This window comes from Tetrao urogallus (genome assembly GCF_951394365.1).
Source record: "Tetrao urogallus genome assembly, chromosome: 8".
Lineage (NCBI taxonomy): Eukaryota > Metazoa > Chordata > Aves > Galliformes > Phasianidae > Tetrao > Tetrao urogallus.
Window position 1 is genome coordinate 36,333,155 of NC_136821.1, and position 25,086 is coordinate 36,358,240.

Sequence of the window (25,086 nt, forward strand, 5' to 3'; positions counted from 1 at the left end):
GTGCCTGGTACTTAAAACTGCCTGGATAGAGGCAAGGGCCCTGCTCTGCACAGAGTCCTTCTCACTCGTACACACATGGCAGGAGGGAGGGAGGTGATTAAACCCAGGATGCTGCAATCCATGAGTCAGACACTTGGCCAAAGCCTCCGTATGCTCAGCATCTCCAAAAGATGGTGTCTCCAGCTTGCTGAGCTCTGAAATGGTGCTGCCTGAGGGCTCCAAGCTGCTATGAGATCAAGTTCTCCTGCAGCTCTGCTTGGTGGAGGATGAACAGGATGGGAAACTTGTTGTAAGGCAGGAGATAGGAAGTCTTGTATAACCATAATACTCCCTCAGCACTGCAGTAAGTGTGAGGGTTACTCTGAAAGTAATGCCCCCCTTTATTATATTGGCCCGCTGTGTCAGAGGCAGATGGTGGTGTGGCAGTACAGACTGAACCTTCCCACCAACGCGCCGTTCCATTTTGTTGCCGTGTGACAGATGGCAGCAGAGGACAGCTGACATGGCAGTATGTCCCTTATGTAAAACCCAGCTGAGCATTTGTTCTCGCAGGCTTGTTAGCATGCGCATGAACCTTAGCAAGGTGGAAGGCAGTCAGTGCTGTAAGGATAAGGCAGCACTGATGGTAACTGGTCTTCTCAGCATAAATGAGTCTCCAGAATCCTGTAGCGTGATGCGTCTTTCAGTGTGAACTAGATTGGGATGTGTCCAAACAGGAAATAACTGCTGAGCAGCCATGAGGAGGGAGGTAGGGAGGTGCAGGGGGAGCTGAGTTGTCTGTGCTCTTCAGATAATGCCATTTTCATGCAACTGAGGCAGAAGTGTAGCTGCACTGCTAGCTTGCCCTTCCCCTGCACTGATGTGACCTCTCTAAGGAAGGATGAAGGCACTCTCAGGGGCCATTCAACCTCTGGCATTTCTAAAAAAAACCCCAAACGTTTAAAGAAGATCTCAGAAGGGCTGAGGCCTTCTCTTCTTAACAGAGATCATTCGTAACCCTTTTTGTCTTGAGTTGACCCTCAATCAGAAAAGTAGCTATGGCAGTACGTGGTTCTGTGCTGTGAAGCTGACATGACACCTAGTGTGAGCATCCTCTAGACATAAAGGTGAGCATTGGCTCTTCACTCTTGAAAATTGTTGCTGGGGTTTTGTCTGTGAATATAATTTCCAGTCCTCAGTTCCTCTGAACACTTACATGTATTCCCAAGAACTTCTCAGACTGGGTCTCATAGGCAGAACTAACATGAAGCACTGTCTGGCTTTGTATCTTCCTGTCAGAGCTAACAGCTCAAACGTTGTGTATAACATGGAACTTCTGTTTTCCCACAGGCATCTCAATGTCCAGAAGAACTGCTGAGATGTTCCACCAAGCCTTTCTATCCACCCTTCTTTGTGTGGCACTAGTTCCACTCCACGCTCAGTTTGATGATGAACCTGTTACCTCCTGTACAGGTATTAATTTGGGTGTCTGTCTCCTTTGTAGGCAACAGTCTTACTTAAAGCAATGGAGTTGCTCAGCCCTAGAACCTGCTTACAAGGAACTGACTTTGGCACATGATACCTCTCCTGCTTCTTTGCAGCACCTTGCCACAGTCATCTGTCTTTCTGTAGGAAACAGCATTCTCCACTTAAACTCTCATTTCTGAGTTTGCAGTGCAGTGCAGAAAAGTGGAAGGTCTGAGCTCTGCCAGCGATGGCTTCTCCTGGCTGGTGCACTGCTAAATACAAAGATGTCTCCAGAACTCAGCTGCACGTCTGATGTCAGAAAACAGCTCATTGTGAATTTTAAAATTTCGGCACTTCTCAGTGGCAGTGCGGAAGAGGGGATGTAGGTGTTCAGACTGACTTTTATAAAAAGAAAAATAAGGCAATACTTTCAAGATTAGTTCAGAAATGATTAGAGTTTAGGGTTTTAAGTTGAAGGAGGGAAGATTTAGGTTGGATACCAGGGGAAAGTTTTTTACTGTGAGTGGTGAGGTGCTGGAACAGCTGCCAGAAGAGGCTGTGATGCCCCGTCCATCCCTGCAGGTGTTCAAGGCCAGGTTGGATGGGGCCCTGAACAGCCTGGGCTGCTATGAAATGTGGAGATTGGTGGCCCTGCTGTGGCAGGGGGGTTGGAGCTTCATGACCCTTGAGGTCTCTTCTAACCTAAGCCATTGTGTGATTCTGTGATTTTAAAGTCTTGGACAGTGAGGACTCTTCTGATCAGGACAGAGATACAGTTTGGGATAGAAGGCAGTTGTGCTTTTTCTGACACTGTAATTGGGTATAACTCTGTTCAAAATGTTTTTAAATCAGAGAGAGCAACCAGCAGCCTGGCAGGCGGGGCATGTATGTAGTGCAGGAGAGCAAAAGCCATCTCCTTGCTCAAAACTGGCACTCAGTCATCCCTGCCCTCGTTTCCTCCAATCTTGGTGGAAATAGCTCCTGGTTAATTAGAGGTGCAACAACCTTGCAGGACACCAAACCTCATGTCCTGTGCTGTGGTTTGCTCTCTCCACAATTCTGTGTGCTCTAATCTACTTGATCCAGGTTTCTAGGGCATAGTGATGAGGGTGCAGCATCGCAGAAAGTGCTGTGACACATTCTGAAAATTGTCTCCATACAGAAAAGACGGATTGCCCCATCAGTGTGTACTTTGTCATTGACACCTCGGAGAGCATTGCTCTGCAGACTGTGCCTATCCAGAGCCTCGTGGATCAAATAAAGCAGTTTATCCCTCGGTTCATTGAAAAATTGGAGAATGAGGTGTACCAGAACCAAGTCTCCATCACTTGGATGTTTGGAGGACTTCATTACTCAGATGTGGTGGAAATTTACAGCCCTTTAACGAGAAGCAAGGACACGTACCTCACCAAGCTCCGTGCCATTAACTACCTTGGCCGAGGCACCTTCACGGACTGTGCTATCTCCAACATGACACAGCAGTTCCAGAGCCAGACGGCCCGGGATGTGAAGTTTGCAGTGGTCATCACCGACGGCCACGTCACCGGCAGCCCCTGTGGGGGGATGAAGATGCAGGCTGAGAGGGCACGCGACATGGGGATCAAGCTCTTTGCCGTGGCCCCCAGTGAGGACGTCTACGAGCAGGGCCTGCGGGAGATCGCCAGCCCACCGCACGACCTGTACCGCAGCAACTACACCATCACGCCGAAAGACGCCCTGCACATTGATGAGAACACTATCGAGAGGATAATCAAAGCGATGGTGAGGGCTGAGCTGTGCTGCCCAGGGTGCAGAACAGGACGAGGGGAGACACTGGGGAGTGGTGACAGGAGAAGGAGCGCGTGGAAGGGTGGGATGGCACCGTGGTCTGGCTTGAGAGAGCTCTTCTACCTTTTCCGAGTCCTTTCTGCACTTATGGGCTAAACGTGGTCTTCAGTATATCTGATTTCTTTGGCTAGGTGTCCCTTGGGTTACGCCCTTGCTCCTCTAGGCAGGATCTGTGCGAGTCCTGGCTGCTGCTCAGGCAGACCTGTGCCCCACCTGGAGGCACGTGGAAGAGATGGCAGCACTAGGATCTGTGAGACTCCTGAGCTCCCTCCCTTCTGAGTAGAGTGATTTCTAGGGCCCCATTTGTGAGGGACCACCATTAACTGAGGATTCTGCTGAGGATGTGGGGGTTGGACCTTGATGGTCCTTAGGGTCTTTTCCAACCCAAGCCATTCTGTGATTAGAGCCATGGGACCTTAGCTGCTTCTTTTCCCTTTCTGTCACACATACTGCTAAAGGTGGGTGCTGTTCTCCTCTCAGAGCTGACTGTCTTAACTGATTTTGTTCATTCTGTTTTCTCCCTTGCAGAAACATGAAGCCTATGCTGAGGTGAGTGAGCAGCACCTGCATCTCATTTCCAAGTTGAAGTTGCTTTGTGTATTGAAGAGGAACAGATTGTACTCCAAAGGAGCAGAAGAGTTTTGCTCTAAGCTGCGTGGAGTGGATTTCTGCCCACCCTGGGATCAGTATGCAGGATGGGAACCCACTCCTTTACCCAGCAGTTGAAATGGCATATGAGATGGTTCCCTTTCTGCCTCCCCCTCATTTCTGATTCTCCTCATGGCAATGAGTTCAAGTCTATTAAGATGCTCATTGTACCATGCTGGATTTGGTGGCATGTTTTACCAGCGTTCTGCAAGCTAGAATTCCTGCCCAGCCATGTAACAGGGCTTGTCCTACATAGGGGAGTATGCAGAGTGGTTCTCCCAATGGCACACCCTTCTCTGATGACCCCCAGAAGAGCAGATCCATAACACTGTGGCTGACACTTAGCAGTCCTGTTCTTTGAGCTCAGGCCCAGAGCCAAAACCGTGATGAATGCACTTGTGGCAACTTCAGATTTGTATGCAGGAGCTTTCAATGTGCTTTTTGCTGCCTCAGCTTTGAGCCAGATGGAACCAGAATCACTTTTACTGCTGCAGTTATGGGGAGAGGTGTGGAGAGAGCCGTGGCGCATGGCTGAGCTCTGGGTGCTGGGTGGCTTAGAGCACGAGGCAGCCCAGCAACTACATCTGGTGTTGAATTTGGTGTGTTTCAGTGCTACAAGATGAGCTGCCTGGAGATTGCAGGTCCAGCTGGTCCCAAGGGGTACCGAGGGCAAAAGGTAAGTTATTCTGATGTGTGGGAAGAGAATAATGCCAAGAGAATGAGGTGGTCTCATTTTTGGGTATTCCTGCGTGGAGCCAGGAGCTGGATTTGATGATCCTTCCAGGTCCCTCCCTTTCTCCTGATGACCATACAAGGCTGATGGACCAGTGGGTGCAAAGAGATATCCAAGCATCGACTATGCTGATCACAATCAAGGGCCTTCAGTAACTGAGAAGCTGTACAAGGCCAACAAGAGCGCAGCAAAAATTATTTCCACCTCTCCCACTCCCAACAGCCCTCACGTGTGCAGCCCTCACTCTACCCACAACCCAACAGAATCCCAAACTCTGTGCTGCCAGGCTGTGTGCTGCCATCCCCAGAAAAGCTGCTCCAAGCTTTGTAGAAGCCTGATGCTACCAGAAATTGTCAATGCCTTCCAGTCATCACCAATGATGTGTTTTTCCTTTAGGGTGCGAAGGGAAACATGGGTGAACCAGGCTCCCCTGGACTGAAGGGACGGCAGGTGAGTTGTAAAACCATCCCCATGACACAGTAAGCAGCGCTGCCTGATGCCAGCTGGGGGCTTCATCTGTGCCCTGCTTAAGGTGACACTCTGTGTCTTCTTTCCTTAAGGGTGATCCAGGTATTGAAGGTCCAATTGGATACCCCGGTCCTAAGGTAAGAGTCACGTAGTCAGTGGCTGTGCTCTTTACTGCCATGGATTTCTGTGTCTTGCTGCATGAAGCCAGGAGATGGACTCAATTGTCCTTACAGGTCCCTTCCAACTTGGGATATTCTATGCTTCTATGACTTTTGGTAAAACACAGGGTGGTTCAGGGTGATTTTCCACTGTTCAGTGTTACTTCTTTTCACTCCTTGGCATTCTCCTGCCCTGGGAAAACCCACAAATCCATCCCCAAGTTGTGCATTTGAATGCCACCATGCTTGGCACATCTTCCTACTCCAAAGGCAGCTGGCCAGCATGGAAGAGTTGTGTAGATCTGCTGCTTTGATGCAGGATGTGGCTTTAAGAATTGTTACTGGCCTTCCTCCTTAAAGGGCCTCAACAACATTGGGATCCTTGCAGTACTCCTCCCTCCCCCTTTGCCCATTTCCCAGCTGGGATGCCCATCCTGCCAGTCAGCTGCTGCCTTCCCACTGCTCATCCCAGGCACTAACACAAGATCGTCTTTCTTTTCTTTTTGTCTTCCTCCAGGGTGTTCCAGGGCTGAAAGGAGAAAAGGTGAGAAAGAAAAGCCTGCATGGTATGTCTGGGAAAGCACGGCTCTGTGCACCAGCACAGGGTCTGGAGGATAAGAGGAGGAGTTCTCTGGGGAAAGGGGTCCTGGCTCCACTTCTGTGGAGCAGGGAGAGACAAGGAGGTCACAGAGCCTTCTGCAGAAAATGCTGCATTGAAGGAGGGAGGGGAAGAAAGTCTCTGGCATGGTGAGTGAGCGTGGCACAGGGGTACTGGCTGACTCCTGTCCTCATTTTTCCCTAGGGCGAGATTGGATCCGATGGACGGAGGGTAAGAGAAGATCTTTTCTAACTGGCACGTTGTTACAAATCCTTGAGCATATCATCAGATCACTGATGGCTCTTTTCCCTCCTTGATCCCAGGGCGCAGCTGGTTTGGCAGGCAGGAATGGCACTGATGGACAGAAGGTAACGGCATGGGGAGCTGCACCATCACTGGGCTGGTTTATTTCTCTGTGCCCCTGCAGGTTGTTTTATTTCTCTCATATCCCTCATGTGTTTCTGTGTTCCTTTCATCTCAATCCGGCTGAAGTTTTAAGAGCTTATTTGCACATTATTCTCCATAGCCTGCAGAAGTATTTGAGCTACACTCTGCAGGAGCTTGATGCATAACCCGGGCTGCTCTCCTGCTGCAGGATGAGTGATGTTCACCTGGTGTGGATATTTCATCTCGAGTGCTAGGGCCCCCTGCAGGACACGTACACAGAAACGTCTGCTGAAATGTAGTTTTCAAGGCACGTCCTTGCAGAGCCTGCAGTTTCATCTCTTAGCTGATGCTTTCTCTTAACATGTAAGCCCTAAAGCCACATTCAGGTATCTCCTAACAAAGTCCCTGAAATCCTCTGTCCCCTCTCAGGTGAGTGCAGATGAACACGACCTTCCCATTTTGCATACCATACAAATGTACCAGAGCAGAATAGCCTACTTTTATACAATTTTGGCTGGCTTTGCACAGTGGCCAGCACAAACTGGTTTTGTTCTGCACTTTCCCTCATACCCCACAAAGTGCTTCATTATTCTCTGTGTCTGCTCACCACAGATAGCAACACTTCTGCTTAAAGAATACTCTTGCTGCTTGTTCTCTGACTGATCACAGGTATGACCAGTTGATGATGTTAAAAAACAGGAACTGCCGTCAGGAAAAGAATGTATATTTCCTTCATACACGTGGAGTGTTGCTGTCTTTTTCATTTGAATGATCTTTCTCCAGGGCAAGCTGGGGAGAATTGGACCACCAGGCTGCAAGGGGGATCGTGGTGACAAGGTAGGAATGCTGTATGAAAGAATTCAACATATTAGGTATGTGGTCCTAGCTTCAGTTGCACATCCCAAAATATATGGTAACAGAGGTCACTGCTTTCTTTTCCTACCTTCTTCATAATCTGACTCCGGATCTGTAATCCTCAGGTCTGTGGTTCTTATGCCTCTTTTCTCCAGGCTGGAAATATGGGATACTTCCCCACATACAGAGGAGCACCTGCTCCCTTCATCAGCGCTAGTAGTTGGCAAAAACAAATTTTCAGTCTCTAGAGAGTGTCTTTGAGTGATTTGATTTATTCTGGTGGTAAAATGCACATTGTTGATATTGCTCTTTGTCTCTTCTCTCTCTAGGGCCCTGATGGCTACCCAGGAGATGCAGGAGACCAAGGTGAAAGAGGAGATGAAGGCATGAAGGTAAGAGTATTCCAGATGGGAGTGGACAGAGGCCAGCAGTAGGGATGGCTGCACACTGTTGCCTGTATTGCCTCTTAAATCCTTCACTGCTCACGGAGCCGATGGGTTCTGTCTGCCTGGCTGTTGGACCCTAACACAAACGCTGGAGCTGAGGGAAGGCCCTTGTTGGCCCGGCTCCTTGGGCTCCACATGGTGCACATCAGTGGTGTGCAGCAACGTTCTAATGATGTAACCAATGACCATTGCTCTCTGTTTCAGGGAGATCCTGGCCGGCCTGGTCGCAGTGGACCCCCTGGACCTCCAGGAGAAAAAGGGAGCCCGGTATGTTCATGCCAGGCAAAGCTGAGTTGGAAAGATTTACCCTTCTAGCTCTGCGCCTTTGTTCCTCTTCCTATCTGTTTTGGGTAGAAGGACTATGGTTTTCCCTGACATAGCTTTGTAACATCCTCAGAGTTTGTGGCACTGCTGGTGTTAGCCTGGTTTTATTCCTGTAAGCGAATTCCAGCTTATGTCCCAGTAGCATTTGGGAAAGCCTTATCCATTTCATTCAGCAGGAGCTTGTTATTTAGATAAAGAGGTTGGCAACAGGTTAACCCAATAGCCAGTCACTTCAGATAGAGTGTTGGAGGTTGCAGCAGCCCTTAGATTTTGACAGGGCTGGGAGGATGCTGGAAGGAAGAGCTGAGATCCCTTTCTCTCAGTTGGTCTCTGTGCAGCTGGCACCTGTGCTCATAGATTTAACTGGTAGGCATGGAGAATGTGTGGAAACGTAAGGTGCATGTTCATGCTGGCATTTGCACAAGGATAGGCTGCTTGGCACAGGACAAGAGATACGCACCTTGACCTCTCTTCTGACAAGTCTGATTTCATTTTCTTTCCCAGGGAATTCCTGGCAACCCTGGAGCTCAAGGACCTGGTGGAAGCAAAGGAAGCAAAGGTGAAACAGGACCTCCTGGACCCAAAGGAGAGCCTGTAAGTGTGTGTCTACTCTGGGCAGTAAACATGCCACAGGAACCTCTTCCAGGTTCATGGATGAGTGATGGACAGGTCATCAGGAAAGGAAAAAAGAAACCTACTTCCTTGATCTGTGAGCAAGGTTGAGAATCACCCTCAAATAGCTTGCCTGCCCTACCTTCTGCATTCCCTAAGACATGCAGAGCTGCTCTCCTTGTCTGCCATTCATGATAAATCCCAGTAGGAATGCTGAGTGCCTTTCTGGAGTTCACCTTAGCCTGTGTCCCTCTGAGTTTGTCCTGGAAGCTGGCACCAAGGTTGAGGCAGCAAATGATCTCTATCTGGCAGGGAGCTTAAGCAACATAACAGCTCAGCTCAGCTGGCGCTGTGAGGGCAGAACCAGATGCTGTAGACCAGTTTGAGTCCCTGTGCAACACCCAGAGCAGGAAGAAGAGCCAGATGTGCCGGAAGTAAAGCAAAGCATTTAACCCTGAAGGAATGAACCATGTGTGTTGGTGGTCACTATGGTGAGCACCTCCTGAATCAGCAGCCTGGCTCTGGCTTCCCAAAATACAAAGGCAGGACATGCCCCAAGCAGGGCCATCATGGACACAGGCTCCTTAAGGGAGTGTGGAGGGGGAAGGAAGGGCAGCCAGGTGTCACTTTTTGGGTGGCATCCCTGTTGGCATCCTGTTGATGTGACCACTTTCTGTGTCTGCCAAGGGTCGACGTGGAGATCCAGGAACAAAAGGCAGCAAAGGCGGTCCAGGCACCAAGGGAGAAAGAGTGAGTAAAACATCTGCCCAGACCATTGCAAACGAGCCCAAGATGCACAGGATTGGCATTTGTGATGCTCTGCTGCCCTACCATGAAATACCCAAGGCCAGGGCTGGGAACTGCAGGTGCCAGAGGGCTCTGCTACCACTGTGCCTGCTGCCTGCCTGGCTTTAAGAAGCTGTGACAATCACCTCCAAAACCAGCACCTACAGCCTCCAGAAGTTGATCCAAAGCTGAGTGAAGATGAAGGGCAGCACAGCTTGAGGCAAAATAACATGTTCAGAGGGCATTCCGCCCTGACACTACTTCTCAAACCAAGAAGCACCAGATTTGACAACAGTGCTGTCCTCCTCACTGCCATGCACGTAGAGCTGGAGATGTGCCTGACAAGGAATATCTTTATCTTCCCCACAGGGAGATCCTGGTCCAGAAGGTCCCCGTGGCCTGCCGGGAGAGGTTGGAAACAAAGGAGCAAGGGTAAGCCCAGAAAAGGGTTTTGTGATAGCTGGAAGGGAGGGAGATATCAGCTTAATGGACTTTAACCCTCATACACATATCTGGCAAGAGAATATTCGTGCAGGATGAGCAAAGGTCTCATCCTGCTTCATCTTATCTGTGTAAAGAGGTGCAGATGGGACACCAGGACACCCCTGTCTCCAGAGGTGCCAGAGCGTGGTGGAGCCCTGAGGATGTGGCACAGAGGGTCTGTATGTATCTGCTTCTGTATATTCTTGCCTCTTTGTTTTGCAGGGAGACCAAGGACTGCCAGGACCACGAGGCCCTACGGGTGCTGTGGGAGAGCCAGGCAACATAGTAAGTCATCATGGGACGTCTGTGTGACCGTGGCCACCTCCCTCTGCAGTGACAGCTAGTCCTGCTGACACCAGCTGCCTGCACTGTCCTACTAAGAGCAGCCTGCATGACCTGTTCCCAAGAAGGCTCAAAAAGCTGCCCCACAGGCATCCAGCTTAGTCGGAGTCCGTGGTTAACCCCACGCCTACTGTGGTAGCAGTGCCAGCTCATCCTTCTGGCCCTGCAAGAACGCAGGTGCTGCATCAGTCACTGCCACAGCAACTCCTGGGGGAGGGAGGTGATCTCACAGCATCATCTCAGCAGCCCTTTTCCCCAGCATGGACCGCAGTATGGCCAGGAAGCTGCTGGAAATGCCCTGACCCAATCCCCCCAACTTTGTCTTGCAGGGATCACGTGGGGACCCTGGGGACTTGGGCCCAAGAGGTGATGCTGGACCGCCGGGTCCAAAGGTAAAGTTCCTGAGTGCAATTCAGCATTTGAAAGATGGTGTTGTTGTGTAGATACCTTTAAAGTCCATGTGCCCGGCTCACTGACCTGTCTTGGAAGCAGGATGGCTTGAACCTGAGCCTCGCTATGGACAGAGACTTAGTTCTTGCTCTGGTCATGGCAGCTCTGATTGTATCTCTCATCCTGCTTAGATTCAGGGTTACCCCAGACATGTGCTGTCCCCAGGACCCCATGTCATTGCTGGGAACAACTGCTCCCAGTGCTTGAGGATCCAGTGCAGAAGCGATGGCTCACTGGAACGTTTCTCCTCAGACAGGGAGTGAAAATAGCTTTGATCTCACTGGCATCGCTAGGTCACAAAAGTTCGAGTTTGAGTTCTGACAATTATTTATTTATTCTTTACAATTATTTATTTGCTTGTTTACTTCACCAAAGGGTGACAGAGGCAGGCCTGGCTTCAGCTACCCTGGACCCAGAGGACCGCAGGTATGTATGCTCCTGTGAAGGTGTGCACAGTCCAACAACAGCAGAGGAAATCTGTGTCAGTGGAGGTTAACAGCCTGGGAGAAGAAGGGGGGAGAAAGAAAAATGGTGAGGGCCACAAGAAAGTGAAGCAGAAAGGAATGAGGAAGTGGCATTTCAGCAGTAGTGCCAGCATGCTGTCCTCATCTCTGCTCCTGGCCCCAGGGGTTGTGAAGTCCTCCATTTGCTCCACAGCATTTGAATGTGTCCCTAAAGTCCTCATCTGTGTGTTAGAGGTGCTGGGGACCCCAGCCTCTCTGCAATGACTGGGATGTGGCCATGCCCACCACCCCAGCCATCACTCCTGCTGTTTAGCTTTGTGCCCCTCATCGCAGACCTCAAAGAGAAGTGTGAAGCCCTTCCAATGCTGTCTCACCCATTCCTCTTTCCTCACAGGGTGACAAGGGTGAGAAGGGGCAGCCAGGGCCCAAGGTGAGTACACTTGTGTCCTTCATCTGTTTTTGGACTGGCAGAAATGCCAAGCAGGGCAAGTGGCTGAGGATCCAGTCCTCTTGCAGGACCTTCCCTGCAGCTGCAGGGCCTGGGTGTGTCGTGCAGGCTTGTCTCTTTTTGAAATATGTTTTGCAAAATTTCCTTGTTCTTCAGTCAGTGCCTGTGTAAACACCAATTATTTGCTTTGCATGAGCCGCTGGCTTAAAGGGTGATCCTCTGGGTCAAGCAGGCCTGAGTTCCTGATGTGCTCACAGCTGTTGTTCCTTTGTCTGAGAGCATCCACATGTGCTCTTTGGTGAATCTGTTTTTCTCTTCCTCAAACAGGGAGGAAGGGGTGAGCTTGGACCAAAAGGAACACAAGGAACAAAAGGAGAGAAGGGAGAACCGGTAAGCAGATTTTTGTGTTACCAGCACGTGCCTGCTCGTGCATACCGTAGATGTGTGGTGTTGAGACACAGGATGAGGAGCTGTGTGCTGTTGTCAGTACTGTGTGCTGCTGGCATATGCATTTAGATCTCCCTTACCTGACCAATGCAGCCACACCCCAGAAATGGCCCCTATCTCCCAGCACAGCAGCAGCAGGCTGGTGAGCATGCTTGGCAGGGCTGTGCCTGATGAGTGGGTCAGGAGGAGCTCCTAACAGCAGCAGCTGCACCATCAGCTGTGACAGGAAAACGCTCAGTCCTTCTTTGTATCCCTTCCAGGGTGATCCTGGCCCAAGAGGTGAACCTGGATCCCGAGGCCCAACTGGTGAAGCAGGCCCAGAGGTAGAGTACCGTCCTGTTGCGTCTGAGCAGATGCTGCAGCTCCCTCCTCTTTTATCCACCCTCCTTAGAGCAGCTCCCGTGCTGCTCTGAAGCTCAGAGTGCCAGCAGGTCTCCCCGCAGCTGAAAGGGATGCCAGCCCTCAGACATGTCCACTGTCCCAGGAGAGGCTTTCCTTCCCTGACAGACCTCTGTACTAATCTAAATTTTTGATGGGGCTGGTGTCTAGCTCCCAAAACCTGTGCCTGAAATCCCTATGCTCTTCTTACAGGGGACCCCTGGCCCACCAGGAGATCCGGGCCTGACTGTAAGTAGGACTTCTCTGTGCTCTTCCACGCAGGGGCAACCTTGGTTTTGCCACGTGCAGCATGAGATTGAGGCAGGGTGCACCATTCCTGCCATTGCTTGGCACGGGAGACACAGGGCAGGACTGAAGGCATCCTGCCATGAGCAGGGCAGGAGTGGCCTGTGACTTCCCAAGGGAGCCAAAGGAAGGGGAGTGGGTGGCTGGGGAGAAAGGTGAAGGAGAACCTTTCCCTTAGAGGGGGCAGGGACTCACCCTGCACGTTTTTGCTGGCAGGACTGCGATGTGATGACCTACGTGCGAGAGACGTGCGGATGCTGTGGTGAGTGAACTGTTGCCTTTCTTCAGAGCTAAGGGCCAGCATCGGGCAGGGGGATGTCAGCTCAATGGACAGTGAAAAGGGATGGCAAGAAGCCTCTGCCTTTGTGTCACCAACGTCATGGTAGGGGCAGCCACACTTATGTTACAAAATTCAGCTCCGCCACTGCCAGTATACAGTTTCATGGCCCAGAGGATAGGCTAGCAAGATTAAAAATGCTGACAGAAAGACATATGTATCATTCCAGTGCTGTTCAGCTGTAGACAGCACCACAAGCCCTGTGGATGCTTGATGTTGTATTGAATGTCTCCCTCTTCCTACAGATGGTCTCTTCTTACCCTGTGGCTCTTGTAATTGTAAATCACCTTTGTGATTTCTTCCTTCTGCCCCTCTCTCCAGACTGTGAGAAGCGCTGCGGTGCCCTGGATATCATGTTTGTCATAGACAGCTCAGAAAGTATTGGTTACACCAACTTCACTCTGGAGAAAAATTTTGTTGTGAACGTGGTCAGCCGGCTGGGCTCCATCGCCAAGGACCCCAAATCAGAGACAGGTCTGGAGTGTGTACGGGGTGGAGCTGGTGGCATTAGTGGGGATGGGTAAAAGAAGGGGGTCTTGGATCTTTCCAGCTTTCATATTTGTATGTAGCTGCCGTGGTTTGCATTTGTCTGTTCAGCATTTTCACAGCAGTTCCTGCTCTTCCCTTCCCAGCTTTGTAGGCCAGTTGGGCAGTTCTTTTCTAACATGAAAGTATGCTGACTTTCTGCACCTTTCATTCAAAGCCAAGTGACGCTGATGCTCCGTTGGCAGGTGCCCGTGTTGGGGTGGTTCAGTACAGTCACGAGGGGACCTTTGAAGCCATCAAACTTGATGATGAGCGCATCAATTCACTGTCGAGCTTCAAGGAAGCAGTGAAGCGCCTGGAGTGGATTGCTGGAGGCACCTGGACGCCTTCTGCTCTTCAGTTTGCTTACAATAAGCTCATCAAAGAAAGCCGTCGAGAGAAGGCCCAGGTGTTTGCTGTAGTGATCACAGATGGACGCTACGACCCTCGGGATGATGACAAGAACCTAGGGGCTCTTTGTGGCAGAGATGTGCTCGTCAACACCATTGGCATCGGGGACATATTTGATCAGCCAGAACAGAGCGAGACCCTGGTCTCCATTGCCTGCAACGAACCCCAGCGAGTCCAGAAGATGAGGCTCTTCTCAGACCTTGTGGCGGAGGAATTCATTGACAAGATGGAGGACATGCTCTGCCCAGGTCTGTATCTTTCTTTGCACTTATGGGAACTGGAGTTTTCTAGCAGTGGAATTTGTGGATGGAGAGCGTATACAGCGTGTTGCAAAGATTGCAGAGAGGCTGTGTCCCTGCAGGTTGGCCAGTAGCTCTCAAGGTGGGTCATTCATGATGGGTGGGCTGAACTTAATGTAGCCCTGGATAAACTTTCACAGATAAGGGCCAGACTTCGGGGGCTGCTGTCATTTCCCTTTGTGAGAAACCTGGATCTGCATCTCTGAATGCAAGAACTGAAGGGAGGTGGTAGCATGTCATTCAGTTTTCCTTTTTTTCCTTTCCTTTCAGATCCACAGATCGTCTGCCCTGAGCTGCCCTGTCAGACAGGTAAACGTTACAAGTAGCTTTGTGCCATGTGCACACGGTTGTAGGTCCAGGAGCTCGTGAGTGGGAGGGGATGTGCAAACCTGTTGCTTCCTTTGCATGGCTAGGAGTTTGGGAAATAGTGTTATTGTACATCAGGAAAGTTCCATGTTTTCATCCCCTGCTCTTTCCTGTCCCTCTGTGTTCTCTTCACAGGTAGGTACTAGCACATCGTATTTGCACACAAGCATTGCTCAGTTCTGATTCCTGCCCAAATTCCTGGGTGTTCCCAGGTTTTGATCTCCAAATTTAACAATGAATTTCTCACTTCCTCTGTATCTCTGTTGCATACCTTGCCAAAACCCCCTTGCTACAACTCTTGCCATCCAAAGTATAACTAGTAGCACTGGGCAAGATGCTCCTTGTGAGTGATGAAGGCAGAGCAGCGGGTATAGAGTCTGTAAAACAACACTGTAGTGGTCTGAAAGCTTTGGCTTCTTTAACACTGGCTGTGTTTTAATTAACAATTAACTCAGGGTACTGAATCAAAGGAAAAAATTGGTAAGGATACTCTGGTGTAGAGATGGCTGCTGCTTGCTGAAGATGATTCTACTTGATCAAATTTTGCTTGTTAAAGGACAGATGGACTCCTAGAGAAACTGTCTGTCTGTCTCTGCATCTGTTTAAATACCATAGATGCACTATTTGCTGATATACACAAAGCTTACCGGGGACAAAATTTTGCCAGTTCTTGCAATTTTTACCTCTACTCTTGCCATGAAAGCCCCTGCTTCAACTCAGTATTATACAGAATCTCAACGTTAATTTTCAAAGAAGTGCCTATGTTTCCATACAACACAAAGGGGAGGAGGTCCCAGAATGATCAGCAATCTGAAGACAGAAAAGCTGGAATTGTTCCTGACTAAAAGCTCTGACTGCTACACTAACATTCTCAGTATTTGCACCTCATAATGCAGGGAAAGCAATGCCAAACTGATGCTGAGCTATCAACACAAACTCTGCAGTGATTTCTGAGGAGCTATGTCCTGTGGATCCATGCACAAGGAAGAAACTTCTCCATGCCACTCTAGAGACTGCTCAGGTGTCTTCAGAGGTTTTGGTCTTTGTAGCCGCTCCATTTCTAAGGAATACTGTAGGAGAGAAACTGACCCGAGAGGTTGAGCATTCACGTTTTCCAGGGCTCTGACCATCAGAGCTCTCCAAAGCAAGGCAAATTTGGCTATCCTTTCCCTATAGTGCACTTGGGAGTCTCTGTTCCTGATGCAAGGTGAGAACAGTTTGCTGGTACACGATACACAATGGGGACCAGATCAGAAATGGCTGTTGGTAGAGCTCAAGAAGGCATCTGAGAGTCGAGAAGGCATTCCCTCTTGGGTAATGCTTCACACCATGCCATAGGTGGGCCTATGATGGGCCTATGACTTGGCCTCAGACCATGTGCAGAATCTACACCTGTTCCCCAGAGGATAAGGGAGGTGGAATGATGTCCCATGGTGGATGTTTAGGTGTGGACCTCCCATGAAAGTGCCAATGCATCCTCCTCAGCACAGGGAAGTCACCGTGGTGTGTGAGGATTTGTGGTAGGCCTGGTAGGCCAAGTTTTAAGTCACACTTAGGGACTTGAGAGCCTTTGGTCAAAGCACCAACTGCTGCATTGGGTGGGCCATAGTGCATTGCTGCCATCATCTAGAAGGATTTGCAATGACTTCATTTGCACAATGGTAAGGAGAGGTGTTGGGTGAGTGGTGAGGAAGGGAGTACGACAAAGCCTGGCGATTCTCTGCTCGTTGTTCAGCTTCCTGTTTTTTTTCCTGAGAGCTTCAGAAGTTGGTGCAAATTCATATGCAACTTTGGGGATGGAGATGGTGCCCTTTGAAGGATATGTGAGTGAGTTTCACGCATACCCAATGCACGTGTCCAGCTGCAGACATGTTAGATAGATTCAGATCAGGGACAGAGCTATGCTCAGTCCTGGTTATGGCCCTTAGCTGTCAGAATTGCAGTCCTACGACCTTAAGAGAGCTCATGCCATGTACCCTAGCTCCAGCCTGTGTTTTATCAGTAGGATATGGAGATGGACAGCTATGACCTGCACCCAACTTCCTCCTTACTGCCTTGTGGAGCCAAGCATGTCACCACTTTGAGTTCTCATCTGCAGAGGAAGGCATGCTGCCTCCCTGACTACAGAAATCCAAATTTTCCTCTTTTCAAGGCGTATGCTTGTCTCCCTTTAATCTTCCCTCAATTACTTTGGTGTTTACAGGATGCTGTGGTGTTCCTTGATTTGGCTCAGGTAGGGTCAGATGCTGAGCAAATCTGAACTGACCATTTGCTTTAATAGAAAGTGCATGATGCTCTGTGAGGCTCTTTCTAACCTGTGCAAAAGGCTTTGCTTTGAGCTTTGGGATTTTACTCAAATATCATGGCAACAAGATCAGGTGGAAACTGAGGTTCTCAGGGTCCTGAAGAGTGTGGGCACCATGCAGGAGCACTGTACATACAGGATGGTACACCCACCCAAAGCATGGTGGACTAAGCACTGAGCAAGTTTGCCGTCCCTTCGATGTCTTTCTGTCCCTCGGCATCATGTGTACAAGTTTGCATGTAACAGAGTTCAGAACTACTTGGTGGCTGATCTCAGTGAATCCCATATGCAGCAAGAAGTTGGATTTTATGGCCCTCATTGTAATGAACATTTTCTCCATTGTGGATATGCTGAACTAGTAAGGAAGGAGGGAGCCTATAAACAGGAGGGGAGTCCACTCTTTGAAACGGTAGATAACAGCAGGACAAGAGGAAGTGGTTTTAAGTTGAAGGAGAGAAGATTTAGGTTGGATGTCAGGGGGAACCTCTTTACAGAGAGTGGTGAGGTGCTGGAACAGCTACCCAGAGAGGCTGTGGATGCCCCGTCCATCCCTGGAGGTGTTCAAGGCCAGGTTGGATGGGGCCCTGGGCAGCATGGGCTGGTATTAAATGTGGAGGTTGGTGGCCCTGCATGTGGCAGCGGGTTGGAGATTCATGATCCTTGAGGTCCCTTCCAACCTGGGCCATTCTGTGATTCTGTGAAGGAACTGGGCAGTTAAGTTTTCACGTCATTTTCTTTGGTCTCTTAGTCAGTGTGTTACATTATGTCAGTATGATTCTCATGGTTCCTTGATCATACTTTGACAGAAAGTCAGTTGCCTTGCCACTATTGTCAAATACAGTTCAGGCATTGTAAGATGCAGTAACTGGATCGTAAGCATACTGAATTTGTTTCTCAGCAATATGCACTTGATTGTCTTTGCTTACGTATGCCTCTGCTCTTCAGGATTTAGTAACTCCACACTCCCCAGGTCAGATGCCTCAGGCAGAATATCTGTGTATGCAAATCATAGAATCATGGAATGGCCTGGGTTGAAAAGGAGCACAGTGCTCACCTAGTTTCAACCCCCTGCTGTGTGCAGGTCGCCAACCAGCAGACCAGGCTGCCCAGAGCCACATCCAGCCTGGCCTTGAATGCCTGCAGGGATGGGGCATCCACAGCCTCCTTGGGCAACCTGTTCCAGTGCCTCACCACCTCTGTGTGAAAAACTTCCTCCTAATATCCAACCTAAACCTCCCCTGTCTCAGTTTAAAACCATTCTCCCTTGTCCTATCACCATCCACCCTCGTAACAGCAGTTCCCCCTCCTGTTTATTGGTTCCTTTCAAGTACTGGAAGGCCACAATGAGGTCTCTGCAGAGCCTTCTCCAAGCTAAACAAGCCCAGTTCCCTCAACCTTTCTTCATGAGAGAAGTGCTTCAGCCCTCTAATCAAATGCTTAGTTCCTCTCCAGCCCATGGAATCGTAGTTGCACAAGGGTCTGTACTCCATCCATCCCCTCTCTGGGGTCCTTTCCTCATCACCAAAGCAATGCTCTGTGCTAGCTCCCTGTAAGGGCTGTTCTGCAGTGCACTGACATCCTTCCCTTCCTCATGGTCGATCTTTGGCTTCAGCCTTCCTGTGAGAGGTACAGCAGCAGTTCAGTTTCAGAGGGGGATCCACATCCCACCCTGGGACATGTATTCCAGTATGACTGTTGAGGCATAGATACTGAGAGTTAAAATCTGACTTTGGTCTTTACTTCTCTGTCCTTCGTTAGTTTTGTTCCCTTCTGCAGCATGCATAGAAAAGCCAGGTAGCATTCAGAGAACAGCCATTGCTAGAAAGCCCTGAAAATATTCTTTTGACGCTCACTTGCAGATGACAGGAACCCTGGAAATGTAAACCCACTTATTTTCCGCCCCATGGAAGAGGGAGTCAACATAAATATTCCCAGCACCATACATTCGATCGCCCAGTTCCTAAACTCCACGCGGGAAACCCAGGACCCCAGAATGTACACCCAGCTGGTGGCCACTTTGGCCTTTACTGCCGAAAAAGCCAAGTTTGCCACTGGAAATGAGCGGCAAGAATGGATGGACCTGTTCATTGACACCTTCAAAATGGTGCACAGCGAGATTGTGGGGGACCCAGAAACCGTGCTAGGGCTTTGCTGATGGCAAACATTCTAGGCAACACGAAGTGCATGGAGGCAGGGATTGAGTAGAGATGGAGAATTGTTCGGAGCTGTAATTTTCTTTCATCAAGTGCCTGTTTGGCAAGGAGGGCAGGTACATTGGCAGAAGCTTTTATTTAGGAGAAAAAAAGGCAGTGACATGGCTTGGCAGGGCTCAGCCAGGGATGTGACACAAGAGGCAGGCCTCTCCAGCTTGGCTGGCTGGTGAGCATGGCAGCTTTCCCCAGAAGTGCTGTTGCTTTGCCTGCTGCTTTTCTGCAGGGGCAGTGCCAAGTGCTGGCAGGACGGTGGCACTGCCTTGGTTTCTGAGCCAGCCATGCTGCTGCTCTTTCTCTTCGTGCTCCTGCCCTGCTCTGGCAGCGTAGTGCATCTCAGTCCTCAGCCACACGTGAGCGAGGGCTCCTGCACAGAGTGCAGCACGTGTGGCTGCAGGCAAGAGCAAGTTCCTTGTTTGCAGACAGCCCAGCAATGCTCTTTTCCCATGTTTGTCTTTACTTCTGAAGCATCTTCTGTGCTGTTTTGCTGTGTGTTACTGTGAGGGCTCTCTTTGGGTCCCAGAAAGCATTTTTGTGGCAAGACTGGCCAAGCAAGGTGCACGTCCTCTCACTGTGGTGTTTCTGTACAAGTGTTTGCTAGGCATCATAGGGTACTGAGGGGAAGAGTAAGGAATATGAGAGGGCAACTCCCAGCTTTCCGTCGTGAGCAGGAAAACTTGAGTTCTTCTGTCAGAAGGTGTATATACTGTGTGCACATTTGATTGTGCACTTGCATTTCTTTCGTCTTAATTCACAATGTGTGCTTATTCATATCTAGGAGACAGAGGTTATATAGGACCAGAAAGTCCAAAGCAAAAATCCACAATTGCAGAAACCTCTGTGATATGTCACATAAGCTATTTAAAAGCAAGTATTTAAACTTGATGCAGTACAGTCAATGGAATCCATACCCAGTGCTAGTTTGGTTCAGGGAGACTATAGAGCCACTATTTGTGCTGTGGATAGGTTTGTTTAGATGAGGAGGGATACTTCCATGCACTCTACCACCACTGATTTCCAGAAAAAGTCAGACAGGTGTCTGCCTTTTGTGTCTCTAGAGTATCTATTGCTCCCTACGCAAAAGTGTTTACTGCCAGCAAGTGGATTTTGCAGCCTCTCTATCTGACGTGGTGTTATTGCAATAAACTATACTGAGCAAATGTCATGAGCAGAATTGAGATTTACAGTCTTCAAAAATGTGGTTGGGCTACAATGAACTGGTGTGTAAGGTATGTGAAGGGGAGCCAGTTGCCATACCGTAGCCAAGCTCAGAAACAACTGGAAGAAAGAGCTTGCCCACTTTGAACATTTCACAGTTTTATTTCAAAGTCCTGGGCTTATCAGTCTAAGTTAGAATTTGTCCAGTGACAGACAATGTGGTATTTGTGGGGATTAGGTATTTTTACCCTATGATCAGCATGTGACTTAGCCTGCTGGGTGCAACTGACCTGACTGAATTTGGAGGAGCATTGTGTGAATGAGTGGGGCTGCTCTGCACACACATGTCATTACTGATGGCAGGAAAGTGGATGTTATTTCTGCAGTTCTGCTTTTTGAGCTGCTTTTGTTAGCCTCAGCTGTTGTCTGGCAGTCAGAATGCAGTACAGTGAGTTGCAGGCTTTGCTCTAAGCAGCACCAGCAGGATTAGTGCTCCAGTTAAAAGCATGATGTGAAGATTTTAGTTGGCTTAATCTGTGGTGGTGCTTAACCACTTCAGCCACCTGCAGTTAAGGACAAGAATTTTGCTTCTTGCTGCAGGAAAGGGAACTTGGGTCCATGCCCCTCAGAAGTGGGAGCAAAGTATAACTGAAGCATGATTCTGAACAGGACAAACCCAAGGTTGTGCAGCCACTGCACTGGCCACTATGAGGAGTTTCTCTAAGGAGCACTCCTGCAGTAGACACAGGTAGAGAACTGCCTGGAGAGCCAGCCATGCATTATGCATCTTTTAGCAACCTGGTCTTCTTGTGGGGGGAGGATGGGGCGAGGAGTGGAGGAAGAATGGGAGAGGGTTGGAGGTCTTTAAGGTCCTTTCTCAATTCAAGCCGTTCTGTGATTCTATTATTTTATGCTGTTGCTGAAGCTTTATGGAGAGATGCTGATGTCTGCTTAACTAGGAGTTCCTAGCATTTTCTGTAGGTACATTTAGGGTGGGATTGGGTAGCACATGCTTGTAGTCAAAACATAGACAAGCAATGGGGAAGATGGGCTGGTAGCACTTCTCTGGCACAATATGCAGGTCTCTCTTCCACCCACTAGCTTCCATGCTTTTGTAGACCCTACCCAGACTTCAGGTGGTTGAAGGGAGTATGCCTTTCCACCTTTCCTTTTCATGAGCAGGGGAGCATGCAGGCACTGCCAAGGCAAAATGTCCTTGTAGCAGCAGCACTTGTAAACTGGGAACTGCAGCATCAATGTACCTATAGACATCATGTCTCAAACAGGTGAGTGCATAACTTTATTGCTTTAAAAGAGAAAAGTATTGCAGTTGAATTTGGAGATATGAAATTCAAAAAACTCGTATGGAAAAATAACGTCACTTAGAGACTGCTTTCTCCTTAAGACAGAATTGACACTGCAGAGGTCTGCTGTTCACAGTAAGTCAGCGCACAGCAAGCACCCTTCAAGGCATGCCACCATATACATACGTTTTACAGTGTGGAGGGGCTAAGAAGAAACACAGGTCTGCACGGTTGGGGAATATGAAACAAAAGCAACTGCAAACTTTTGCAATGCCCAGCAAGATCGGATAAACCACATGTGCTAGAAGTTCCTGCACCGGGTGTTTTATCATGGATAAAAGTGGTGTCAATAGTCTGTGAACTCAACCTCATGCATCATCAGGGAGCACTATCCCACATTGCTGAATTTATGTTGTCTGCTCTGTAGTCTGATTCTCTTGTTGTTCAGCTCACACACAGAGCTACAAAATGCCTTGTTTCAGCACTCTGCCATGCTGAATGCAGCCCCAGGTATCACAGCGCTCAGCACTGAGGAAGCACTTTGTTAAGTTGGATTTGTTCACTGTATGGAAATGGAATGTGATAGTACTATCATAAAAGCTGTCCCTCAATGCCAGAAGTGGGTGCTCAGGTTGGAGCTGCTCCAGAATAACCTTGTCCTTGCCAGTCATGCAGCACTACATGGCATGTGCTCCAATACTTCACCCTTCCAGGATTCAGAGTGAGCAACACGGAACTGCTCTACGGGGCACAATAGAGCTGTTGCCCTACTGCCACCATGGAGGAATACCCCATGGTGTATGTCATGTATGTGTCAGTGTCGGCGTTGTAATCGTATTCCTGACCAGGTCTTTCATAGAGAAGGAAACTCAATCTCTAGAATGGAAGAAAGACCACCTAAGAAGATATGGAACTGTTCATTGGGGAATGCAGACAGACATGAAATGCATTACACATAAGCACTGCAAAGGGACAAGAGAATTGTTCATAACTAACACCAGACTCGAAATACTGCCGTTTTCTTCTGCCTTTTTTCCTGAGTTTGCTCACTGCCTGCTTTGTGTTGTTCTGAGTGACTGAAGGATAATGTTCCAACGTGTTTCATTCTGGTCTTTGTTATGTATTTTAAAAGCTGCTTTATGACAGGTGAACCAACAGGAAGAGATTCTTGTTTTCTGAGCATACTCCTTGACCTTTATAATCTCCTCAGGAATTAGTGACAGCTGATTAAACAAATTTGGGTGCGGGTTATGAAATCAGCTTTCACCCTGCAAAGATTTGTGCAGAGAGGAACCCTGAAAGTAGGCCACTCCACAAGAAATTACTGAGAGGTATTAAAGCACTGTGTGCTATTAATCTCCCTTTTAGATGATAGCACTGCTCTTTGAAGGTGGGTGTAACTCTACAGCTGAAATACACAAATGCACAGAGCTATTTAATGCTTGGTTGCTTGTCTTAGCCCCCAGAATTACAATTTGTTAAGACCTCATGCCCAGGAGCTGAGGGAATAAGAAGCAAAGGTTATCAGCCACAGAGACAGGCTTTGGAAACATGATGGGGCTTGTTTTTCTCTGTAGAAGGGTACGCAGAGGTGACTCCAGCCCAAGCTGCACAAGGCACAACCCAGCTTTCTCCAGTAGGCTTTCTTATGCTCCCAACTTTGTTTTTTTGTTTCTCCTGCAGAGCTTGCAGTAGCCCAGTGCACACAGCGTCCCGTTGACATTGTCTTCTTGCTCGATGGCTCTGAAAGAATTGGGGAGCAGAATTTCCACAGGGCACACCACTTTGTGGAGCAGGTTGCCCAACAGCTTACGCTGGCCAGGAGAAACGACGACAACATGAATGCGCGGATTGCGCTGCTGCAGTACGGCAGTGAGAGAGAGCAGGATGTGGTCTTCCCGCTCACCTACAACCTGACCGAAATCTCCAACGCCCTGGCTCAGATCAAGTACCTGGACTCATCCTCCAACATTGGATCGGCCATCATACATGCCATCAACAACATTGTGCTCAGCCCAGGAAACGGTCAGCGAGTTGCTCGGCGCAATGCTGAACTCTCCTTCGTCTTCATCACTGATGGCATCACGGGAAGCAAGAACCTTGAGGAGGCCATCAATTCCATGAAGAAGCAAGACGTCATGCCCACAGTAGTGGCTCTTGGGAGTGACGTAGACATGGATGTCCTGTTAAAGCTTGGCCTTGGAGATCGGGCCGCCATCTTCCGGGAGAAGGACTATGAAAGCCTCTCCCAGCCAAGCTTCTTTGACAGGTTCATTAGGTGGATATGTTAGTTGAGTGGAGTGCACATGTCCTCCTGTCACCAGCATACATCCCTCAAATATTACCTATTCTATTTTCTTCTCTCTGTATGGTTGCTAGCAACTCTGAGCTGGCCCAGAACATTTCATACACAGCTACCTTCTGGGTCCTCCTCTCTAACCGAAATCCAGACCTCTTTCGAGTTTTGTGATGAAGTCACATATCTTACATTTATGGTGCTAATTAAATCCAAGATCTAAACAGGATACAGAGCCATATGAAGTACGTCTGTAAAGCTTTACACACACCAAGTTATGCCTTGTGTACCTGCTGTTATCCTAGGAGGGCTTATCAGAGAAGCAAGAAACCTCTCCAGTTTTGCAGGACAGATGATCGCTTCCTGCGTCAAAAATTCTCAGTATCCTTTGAGGAGCTTTACTGTTTTGACATTGCCCGTTCTTTAGCAAGCTCTTTTCCCAATTATATCATCCTTTTTGTTCTCTTGGGACTTCTGCCCCTGAGAGCACTGAGCAAGTTTATGACAAAGCATGTGCTGATTGAAATGGTCGGCACTTACTTTCTTTTTGCATCAGCCTTCATCGCTTGCTCCTTTTTGTGGGAGCAGCAGCATGGTTAGAATTTTTGCTGCCTTCAGCAGCTGTCTGCAGGTGTTCCTTTTGGTCCTCTATCAATCCTACATTTCACAGGCCAACTGAAAGACCTGCATTTTCCTGCGGGCTCTATCTCCTTTGCTTCTTTCTGTCCAACCTTCACCAGAACCTGTTCATTTATTACAGCACCTTAAATCATGGCTGAGAAGGGCAGCGTACCTCCCAGCACCTCACAAAATACTGAGCAGCACGTGGAGCTGCCCTGGTGTCACCCCAAAGTGCTCAAGGTAACCGTGGTGCCTTCTTTTCACCAATCTGTTGAGCAGTACCCAGATTTGAACTTGAATTGTGCTGTCTGCAAAAATAAACAAATAAACTCTTTTCACCCTATTCCAAAAAAGTCTCTTTATTCCATAGTTCGTCTTCTCTCTTTTCCTTCTACCTTCTTTCTTTTCTTTCCCCTCTTTTTTTTTTATTTTTAATTTTTATTTTTAATGAGCAGGTAGTTCTCCTTGCATTAAGTTAATAAATGAAGGTAAGTTTGTTTTCTGATTCTCCTCACAAATGTGGGAGCACAGGGCCAAGGGTCCCTGCAGCAGAGGATCACAGGGCACTGCAAATTCCCACAGGACCACAGGAATCTCATGGGAGATGAGACATCAACTCACTGTCCTGTGCCTCCAGTTGTCTTACAG

The 25,086-nt window shown here is 48.8% G+C and overlaps 1 protein-coding gene across 1 annotated transcript; it reads left to right on the forward strand.

Moving 5' to 3' along the window:
• Nucleotides 1-1,337: 1,337 nt before the first annotated feature.
• Nucleotides 1,338-23,812, forward strand: COL6A2 (collagen type VI alpha 2 chain; the record flags this gene model as incomplete). Its single annotated transcript, XM_079539338.1, has 27 exons — nucleotides 1,338-1,452; nucleotides 2,609-3,207; nucleotides 3,802-3,822; nucleotides 4,532-4,597; nucleotides 5,051-5,104; nucleotides 5,215-5,259; nucleotides 5,798-5,824; nucleotides 6,083-6,109; nucleotides 6,202-6,246; nucleotides 7,049-7,102; nucleotides 7,450-7,512; nucleotides 7,771-7,833; nucleotides 8,395-8,484; nucleotides 9,190-9,252; nucleotides 9,658-9,720; nucleotides 9,994-10,056; nucleotides 10,443-10,505; nucleotides 10,939-10,989; nucleotides 11,422-11,457; nucleotides 11,803-11,865; nucleotides 12,183-12,245; nucleotides 12,514-12,549; nucleotides 12,823-12,868; nucleotides 13,265-13,417; nucleotides 13,675-14,127; nucleotides 14,449-14,487; nucleotides 23,205-23,812. 27 exons carry the CDS (start codon nucleotides 1,338-1,340, stop codon nucleotides 23,810-23,812), a joined length of 3,069 nt encoding a protein of 1,022 aa, XP_079395464.1.
• Between the last annotated feature and the right edge of the window lie 1,274 nt (nucleotides 23,813-25,086).